Genomic DNA, 9,688 nt, shown 5'->3' on the forward strand with positions numbered 1-9,688 from the left:
CTCATCATCATTATAAATATAGACCATATGAGACACGGTACGTTTCATTTTTATAAAAAATAGGTTCTGTCTCGTTGGACATCCGTAGAAATCAACGTTAAATTATAAAAAATATATTATCAGAAAATTCAGTTAATCAACAATTAAATAACGACGAACTACACAGTGATTGCTTGGAGGCTCTAAATTCAATTTCAGACTGGACAGCTGAAATAATAATAATAATAATAATAATAATAATAATAATAATAATAATAATAATAATAATAATAATAATAATAATAAATATTTACATAGTAATATAAACACAGTGGAGAAGCCCACACAGTCCGTGCACCGAGTAGATAATGGGATTTACGCAGCCAGCTCAAACGGAGGCTCGTTCTCGATGTTAGTGAGCGCGGATTTGAAGTGCACTTTGCGGGGGTCCTCCGGGGTCCAGACCTTCGCCCTGCGGATGATGTTCTGTTCCCGAAGCTGCTTCTCATCCGTCCAGGACAAAGAGTGACCGGCCAGAGGGGGCAGGCCGTAATCTGGGTCATCAGGAGAAGGAGATCCTGGAAAGAAAAAAAAAAAAAATTTTCGTTATAATAATAATAATAATAATAATAATAATAATAATAATAATAATAATAATAATAATAATATTAGTATAGGATTAGGAAAATTATGTTTTTCTAAACAAAGGTGTCTAATCTAAATCCTGTCCTTTCTCCAATTTGTCTGTTTATCAGATGTTTTGTTTTTCGTTTCATGAGCATTATAAATAACGAGAAAGCGCGTAAACTTTAACACATCTGAAGATGACTGGAATTTGTGTAAAAGTTAGAAAAATAATTAATGTTAAAACGTAATAATAATAATAATAATAATAATAATAATAATAATAATAATAATAATAATAATAATAATAATAATAATTAGCTATTATTGATAATCATTATGCCACTACTATTAATACTAACAGCTGCATGTTAAGTGTGGAAATGTTTGAACAATGCTTACTTGTTCCTCTGTGGCAGATGATGACTTTTTTGGGCTGGTTTAGAGCTTCGTGACTGGAGTTCCGGATAGGCGCGTCGGACTGCACTAGTTCAGCCAAGAAGTTGATGTAGCCGATGGCAAGGCGTAGCGTGTCTACTTTGGAAAGACGTTTCTCATAAGGCAGGGTGGGGATGTGCGAGCGCAGACCTTCAAACGCGTCGTTGATGGACTGCATGCGTCTGCGTTCGCGCACGTTGGCGGCCTGGCGCAGCTGCTGCATCTCCTGTTCTGACCGCGCTCTTCTGCGCCTCTTTAGCTGCAGCGCCCCGTCACCGAGCCTCGGGGAAAAACCAGACACATCGTACGACGAGGAAGAAGAGGAAGAGGAGGAAGAGAAGCGACCCACGTCGCATCCGTAGTCGTCATCGCGCGCACGGCAGTCCTCGTAGTACTCTTGGATTTGGCTCGCGAGGAAGTCGACGTCGTCGTCCAAGAAGTCGTCTGTGTCCATGTGATCGCGTGAGCATCGCTCAGTGAAGAAATCATCGTCGTCGAAATACGCCGAGGAGAAAGAGTCCAAGCCTGAAAACGGATCTAGCACGGTCTCCATCCTATTTTTGCAGTTTCTGAAAAGCCGGCACGCGAAGACCTTTTATAAGGACATAGACAGTCGCGTGCCATTAACGGGGCGCGCGAGCCAATCAGCGGTGAGCAGAAACAGAAGCAGCGCACCTAAAGATAAGCCACGCCCACATTGTTCACGCCCTCAGATGCTTAAACTCAAGACAATTATCTTTTCTATCAGTTAATTAATTAGGGAACACATTTGACTGGTTAGTAGGATTTTATTGATTTATTCATATATTTATTTTATGGAAATGTAAATCAACAACAACAACAACAACAACAACAACAACAACAACAATAATAATAATAATAATAATAATAATAATAATAATAATAATAATAATAAAATAAAGAATAATAAGAATCGAATTAGTTTAAAGATAAACTGTTGTAAACAACAAAGTCTATAAAAAATAGAAATCACAATAATCTTTAATTTGATTGTTCTTTTTTTTTTACAGAAATGATGTAATTAGTGTACATGGGGCTGAATATTAGTAATAAGTAATTTCAGTACTTATTCCTTTATTCGTAACTAATCCACAAACAGCTACAGAATACCCAAATGTTCTGAATGTATACACATGTTCATTTAGGTCATTCGATGGCCTGTTGATATTAAACAATACTTTATTAAAGCTTGTGGTCTAATAATATTTTCAAATCAATTATTACTTTTATTATATAAGCCTTTATTGATTTATAATTTGCAAACAGCTTCAGTGCGCCTTTAAAGAGCCATCCGTCAGTTAAAACATAAAAGCTTTATGACTGAGTGAAAAAACAACAACAACAGTAGCTTGTAAACAATGGTTGAAGAGCCACTCAGGTGTTGGAGGACTCTGGTTTGTCTCCTTCGCTCTTATTAGTGATTAAATGCTGTTTACGTTTGTCCACGTGCGCTTTTTTGCACCCACGGGAACCGGACAATGCGCCGGAGCGAGCACTGCTTTTGTAAGGTCACACAGGCAGGTTGACCCCTTCGACCCCATTTTAAGGCTTCTCTTAAAAAAACAGGTAGCATTCAAGAGCTCGCGCACTTCATTACCGAGGGAGACGCGCGGCTCCGGATAGAGCACGAGCGCCGCCGCACAATGCAGCACAATGCGACACAACGAAATACAATACAGCACAAAACGTGGGCGCACGAATGGAGAGAGAGAGAGTGATGTCGGGAAGGAGAGAAACAGGGGGCCATCAATCAGTGGCAAGTTTTTTTTTCCTCATTGGACGCACAGAAATCTCGCTTTCTGAAAAGACACTGAATAACAATAACTATCTTAGATAAGAGATGGTTTGCATATATATCAGCTAAACATAACATTATACTAATTCTATTAGTAATACGTTGTTGCTCTATAGTTCCAAAATAAAGGGGTTATCAAAAGTTTCAAAGATTTTATATAACTACTGGGTCCTTGTTATCCGTTGAACATGTAAAATTATTATTTTTTAAATGGCCTGATATGTAATTCCTAGACTACCTGCAGTTTTACGCATGCGTTTTATCCTCACATGAATGCGACTTTCTACAGTAGTTTTGAGTTTCGATCAGTACAGAAATAGTATAAAAGACTTTAACTGATAGGCTTTTGATAGAATGATTGAAAAACAGACGTGTTATTTTATACTCACGTGTATGTACAAAAAATATTGTAAAAAGATATAGGTTTATAGTTTGTTTACGCATAGGCTACATATTTGCATTATAGGGACGTTCATTATTTGGTAAAATGACTTGATGCACTCAAATGTTAGAAACTAAAATGTTCCTTGTTTTAAATCTGAGCTTTTGTTTACGTTTTCTGGCTCTTCTTAATTTGAAAGAAATTACAGCTGAGAAAATTGATAGTGTGTCTGGTTACTTTTGTACTACCTGTACAAAGTGCGCATGTAGTATATGTACACGATATAAAAGTGTGTTGATCATCTGTTTCCCCCAACACATACACACACACCACCACACCACTGCAGTGACACCTGTATCTTAAAGGAGCACCTGCAGTGTTGTATTAACTTTTGAAGTGAGAGCACTACCACATTATTCAGCGAGTCGTCAAGTCAACACTCCGAGATTTTTATGTATGGGTCTTTCAGGACGCGAGGTTTTATCTGCTCGGGATTTAGCATCGACTAAGCCCACTTTATTTTACTCGAGAGGTCATTAAGCGACAAGGAGGAATAAATAAAGCCGTGTTTGGAGGACAGGGCGCGTATGGTTTTATTATAGAGGGGGGCTGGTAGCAGCAGCGTGGCACTCAGTGGTGGCCAAACAGGGCCAACAAATTACGCTGGTACCTGAGATGCTGACTGGTTGGAGTCGATCAACAAACCCTATTCAAACAACGATGGAGGGGGGTCATTTTTGTTAGAGAACAGGAGGCTGTGCTAAAAGTGTAATGCTTGTCTCGGCAAGCTGCAGCGTGAGGCTCGGTCCGTGGGAATCTCGCCACTTGCGCGTTTCGAATAGTCAAAGAGTTGAATAAACACCGCAGCCTGCAGCAGCCTGTATGCTAAAGAGCGCATCTGAAACGGGGTCCGTATAAAAAGGTAGTGATAAATGTGCTTCACGTTTTGGGATGTGCTTGTTATAAAAAAAAAAGATTTTTTGTGGTGTCGGACCGCCGCGCAGCCAGGGTTCTGTGCCAAAAAACAAATCGCCCAACAATTCAAAACCTGCAACTTGTTAGATAAATAAAGCTACACGTTGCGGCTCTGATAAATAAACTGCACTTTTTTTTGGCAAAGGCATTTGAGCCATGGTTGTTCCACCAGGTGCACAGTTAGTGGATAATTATTCATTCCTAAAACAAATATTAAAGTCGGCATTTACGTTTACAATAATTCCCTCATACTGGATGGCTGGATACATATAATATGCATAGTTTTTAATAATGAAATAATTATATAGTTTTTTGTTAATTATATTTTTAGTTAAAAAAGAAAAAAAATAGTTTATATTAGTAACCTGAAATAATTCTTTACATAAATAGATTCACGCATAAATGAAATAACGATAATATTTTTTTTAATAGATTTAAATTATAGTAGGTCTATTTAAAGTATAGCATGTTGGTAAGTTTAACTACAAACTTAACATATGCTAAATGTTATGAAAGACGTACCCTGTGCTTATAATGTCTTTAACATTACACAAGCCTTCATACTGTAAACGTTATATCAGAAAAATTCACACAGGTGATTAGATGATGATGAAGATGTAGGTGATGATAATTATGTTAGACGCGCCAACGTTTAGCCAGAAATCATAAAGTTTTGCAAATAATTTGCCTCAAGTATAGTATACTTGCGGGTTATTTTTCTAAAAGTAACTGTATGATACGTTGATGCCAGTGTACATTTTTAAAGTTTGGCCATGATGAAGTTAGTAATTGATATATGGGATTCTGCGCATGCGCACGTCAATCATACATGTATTCTTTATCATATATTTAATGCTGGAAGCATTTTCTGATCATAAAATTGACAAAATATGTTGCATGTCGTTTTATTTACTGACAAGATTATTTACAGCATTAAACTGAGACATAGTCATGAAGTAGATACAGCAGTAGAAATTGCGCAAAATGTGCGCTATAGGACAGCAGATCACTGAGAGCTGTTTCATCTTCATGTTAAAATAAACACAGAGTGACACGGGTGAAAAGTACCAGTGATGACCCTGCACCCATTGATGTGTAACATATTGCACTAGTATAAGCATTCAGGGGAATAGTGGAAGTGAAATACAACCACTCAGGCACTCAGTCACCACAACACACTCGTTACACTTCATGTTTCGCTTTTTAGTTTCCACTTTATCATAAGCATATATAACATTTATTTAGATTAAAAAAAAATCTGAATTCCACGCTTTCTCTTTCACGCGCATTCTCCAGTGCAGAACAGGTGGAACGGGAAGCGCACTGGTGGAGGAGCGCAGACGGCGCCACCGTGACCGCCACCTTCACACAATCAATTAAGCGAAATGTCAGAGCCTCTGCGGCGGCGGTGACCGCTGCAGACCGGGGGATGGCCTGGGAATAGCAACACTTGGATCACGGATTTTTTTTTTTTTTTTAGCAGACGGTACAATAGAGAATATTATAAATGACACGTCTTGCCGCATGGGCCACGTGATATCTTACAGCCTACAGTCGGTGCTAGCTGGAAGCCTGCAAGAGCAGATGATGGACGCCAAAAAAAAAAAGGATAAGACTTTTTTTTTGAACATGCACTTTCATTATTTGTGTTGCCAAAAGGTTTAATCCTTGGTCATATTGGCTAATCCGTGTAATCTTGTCAAACCGGATTTAAAACGGGGATTAGATTAAAAACAGGTTAAAAGAAAGGAGGAGGGGATGAGGAAGTTCAGTGACATTAATTGAGTGATCTAACACAATATTTCGCTTGTTACCGTATGTCGTCTGCAATGTAACCTCATTATGAACTAGATGATAAACTGAGATAAAAGATTTGAGGTAAAACAACCAAAACAATGACATCACTCCACAAGAATTTAAAACTGTAAAAGATTTGCACTTGTTGAATATCTTGAATATAGAAAGAATATGCAAGAGTACTTAACACTTAAATTGCAGTTTGTTCATTTTGGTTTTAAAAAAGTGCTGATACACACATTCAGGTTTTATGTAAAGAATTTGGACGATCTAGAGGTTTTTCCAACACTTAAAAACCACCAGGAATCTTGGTTAGACTCCGTACTCTGGTCCAGGAGTATCCTTTTCCTGCACACTTATCTTAACACATAACCTTCATCTCAGGAAGGAGATGCTAATTAGCTGATTAATTGAAATTTAATGTGCAGGTCAGGGGGTACTCCAAGATCAGAGTGGGGAAGCTGTGATTTTGATTGACGTTATAAGCAAATGAGGCACCATATGGATGTAGAACACAGCAACACTTTTAGCACTGTGGTTCTGTCCTGTGAGCTATTGGGCACATTAAAGCTGTAATTAAATCCTGGTTTTGTTGCATTACTGAGCAAGTTGGGCAGCCTTTGAAACCCTTTTTAGAGGGTCTTCTTCATTAAACTTGCTGCAAAGGTTATGTTATGGGAAACATAAACTGTCAGTACAGTAATCGTAATTTGAAAATGTAGAGAACTGTTCTGATGATTATAGATGACTAGAAACTGCTTAAATGATCGTGACAAACTCACATAGTATAAAAATCTCAAGTTGCTATTTTCTGTACACAGAGGGTTTACTGTAGGTTCTTCTGATTATTATATCAGAATAGCTTAAATTTCCTCCAGAAAACTTGTTGCAAATACACAAATGTTTCCTAAAATGATCCTGCCAATTAATTTAAAACTAAGTAAATAAAATGTGAGTGGTTTGGTTGCTGGCTATTGAGTAGGATAAAGTTTACTTGACAATCCTTAAACCATCACAAACAGCCATCTCATCACCATCTAACCATCTGCAGCAAAAAACTCATGACTCCCAATTACATTCCCAAATCTGGCAACCCAGACACAGCAGTTAGGGAGTGGGGATGGAGTGTGGGGATCCTGGGAATCCCACCACATGTAGCACAGGACGCGCAGAGAGCTGCTCCGCTCTGCAGACTTCTGGACAAATTAGAGGCGCGCTGGAGGGATGCAGAGCATCAACACTTGTTTTTCAGCTGAGACATTGTGTCCTGATTTTCCGGTCTCCGTGTCCAGCAGCAATGCATGAATTCCACCCACTGCACGTAGTGCACATTAAAACACTCAGCATGGATAATACAACGATTTATAAACTCGTACATTAAGTCCTTGCCATAAGCTCTATTCGAGCATAAAGGCAATACAAATGATTCATCAACTATTTTATGATGTTATCATTACTTAAGTTCATTTTTTGCAATTTTTTTTATTATTTTTATTTTATAAGAAGATATGTTTATTTTTGAATAAGCAAATATCTTATTTATTACTAACCAAGTGCACTCATTGAATGTAGATGTTGCTAATTAGACTATTATATTGAAATTAGATTGACTAAGCCCCTTTCCTTGTTACTTTCACATAATATAACTACAGGGACCATTAATAAGGTACATAATTGGATTATAATAACATTTTTGAATTAAGGATACTGTGCATTCTGAACAGAACAACCCCTGAGACAAAGACTAGTCTGGATTAGTGCACCTTTCTTCAAAAATAGCTATAACACCTACATAGATATAATGCTCATATTCAATATACAGTTATATATAGCCAAAATAGCTACCTATGTAATGCTCATGTTTCATCCCCTGGAAAAGGGAAACACTTTAGTTTAAAGGTGCTGTGCAGATTAATAGGTTTATCCTGATTAAGATTCAGAGAAGTATTGATTCACTCATCATAAGCTAGACTCATAGATTTCTGTGTTAATCAGGAGAAGCTGTGTTTGCCATCAGGCTCTTTCTGCGAGTTTCTGATAGCATTCAACAGTCTTCCACAGAGGAGCGAGCTTTACTTTAATGCACTTTAACATCATGAAATACAGATAATTTACATAATTGAAGAAGCTAAAGGGGGTTATGGTTTTAATTAATTAAAATGGAATATAAATAGCTAATTTTTAATCAGCTCATAACTAAACATCTCTTGTAATGCTGTTGACTTTGCTGTGGCACACTGTAGGATTAAGTCCCAAAAATTTAATCAAGATTCAAGGGGGAAAAATAAGTAAAGTTATTCACAGAAAAATCTCAAAAGTTTATTATACATAATGCAATATATCAAACAAACAAAAAAAGCTTCAACAAGGAACAAATATTTGCACACAGAATATTACAAGAAAAAATCTTCTTAGAGTTTTAGTTGACTTTTTATTTGTTACTCTAAGAAACTTAAAAAACCTGTATTTTTTATCCACCACTAATAAAAAAACCTTGAAAAACCCATATGTTAAACACCTAAATGGTTAAAGCAGGTTTAATCTGGACTGCAAGGCTTTATTAACTTGGGACAACAAGAAATAGAAAAGGTTCTGTGTAAAAACATAAATATGAAAAATCCCTTGTGAAAAGTTTCTAAGAAGCCATGTAGAGAGCGCTAAAGTCCACCCAGTTGATTAACCTTTGAAGACCCATTTTTCTATAAAAGTGATTAAAAAAATGAGCTTGAATTACATTCCTTAAAATACACCTCAATCTAGCAAGCTGAAAAGATCTTTGATTTGTTTTCAGAGGAAACAGTAGTCTGTGTAAGATACTACAATATTATTTTTTTTCTTATTCACAAAGGGTCCAAGTAAAACTATTTTATGTAGGTTTTAAAAAGTTCACATAATCTTTGTGCTCTGTCCTACAGAACCCCTAAAGGTTCTAAGTCAGCGATACCAGAGGTTTTCATAATCTTCCAAGTTAATCACATTTAAGAAGAAAAAAGAAAAAAAATGTCTAAAATTGGTATTCTTGATACGTGTATCAGTAATCAATTCTGATAAAGCAGTAAAAAATTCACCGTCCCTTTAAGATTTTATAGCTGTAAACGCGCCCTCTGGTGTCTAAAGGTGGATATGCAGCTGTATCCTGTACAGGCTATGACTACGCGTGTCTTCATTACTTTAATCACTGTTAAGGACGCAAGGATGAGACAAGAAGACCAGCTGGCTTTGGAAACTGGTAGCCAAAAATGGACCGAGCATGGTAAAACAGTAAGTTATGTAAGGACACATCATTTCAAAAAAACATCAACACTGGTAGGTAGAGCCTGAGCAGGAAGATATTTGGGGTCAAGACATTCGAAGGTGCTGAAGGAACAAGGGGCCAAGCAACTTGCAGTTAGGGGCTGAGGATTTAGGAAATAAGGAGTTACCTGTTAAGGAGTTAGGGAATGAGGAGATAGGGAATTTAGGGTTAGGGAAAGCGGTTAAGGGTTGAGGAGTTAGAAAGGAAGAATTAGGGAATGAGGAGTTAGGGGTTGAGGAGTTAGGGAATGCGGAATTAGGGAATGAGAAGCGAGGGGTTGAGGAGTTAGGGGATAAGAAGTTAGGGGTTGAGGAGTTAGGGAATGAGTAGATAGGGGTTGATGAGATAGGGAATGAGTAGTTAGGGGTTGAGGAGTTAGGGA

General features: G+C 37.4%; 1 protein-coding gene across 1 annotated transcript; it reads right to left on the minus strand.

Moving 5' to 3' along the window:
- On the minus strand, positions 1 to 1,594 carry ptf1a (pancreas associated transcription factor 1a). Its single transcript, XM_027142841.2, has 2 exons — positions 1,006 to 1,594; positions 1 to 557 (listed from the first exon to the last, which is right to left on the minus strand). Exons 1-2 carry the CDS (start codon positions 1,592 to 1,594, stop codon positions 355 to 357), a joined length of 792 nt encoding a protein of 263 aa, XP_026998642.1. The 3' UTR covers positions 1 to 354.
- Positions 1,595 to 9,688: the final 8,094 nt, after the last annotated feature.

Source organism: Tachysurus fulvidraco, chromosome 22 (assembly GCF_022655615.1).
Source record: "Tachysurus fulvidraco isolate hzauxx_2018 chromosome 22, HZAU_PFXX_2.0, whole genome shotgun sequence".
Classification (NCBI taxonomy): domain Eukaryota; kingdom Metazoa; phylum Chordata; class Actinopteri; order Siluriformes; family Bagridae; genus Tachysurus; species Tachysurus fulvidraco.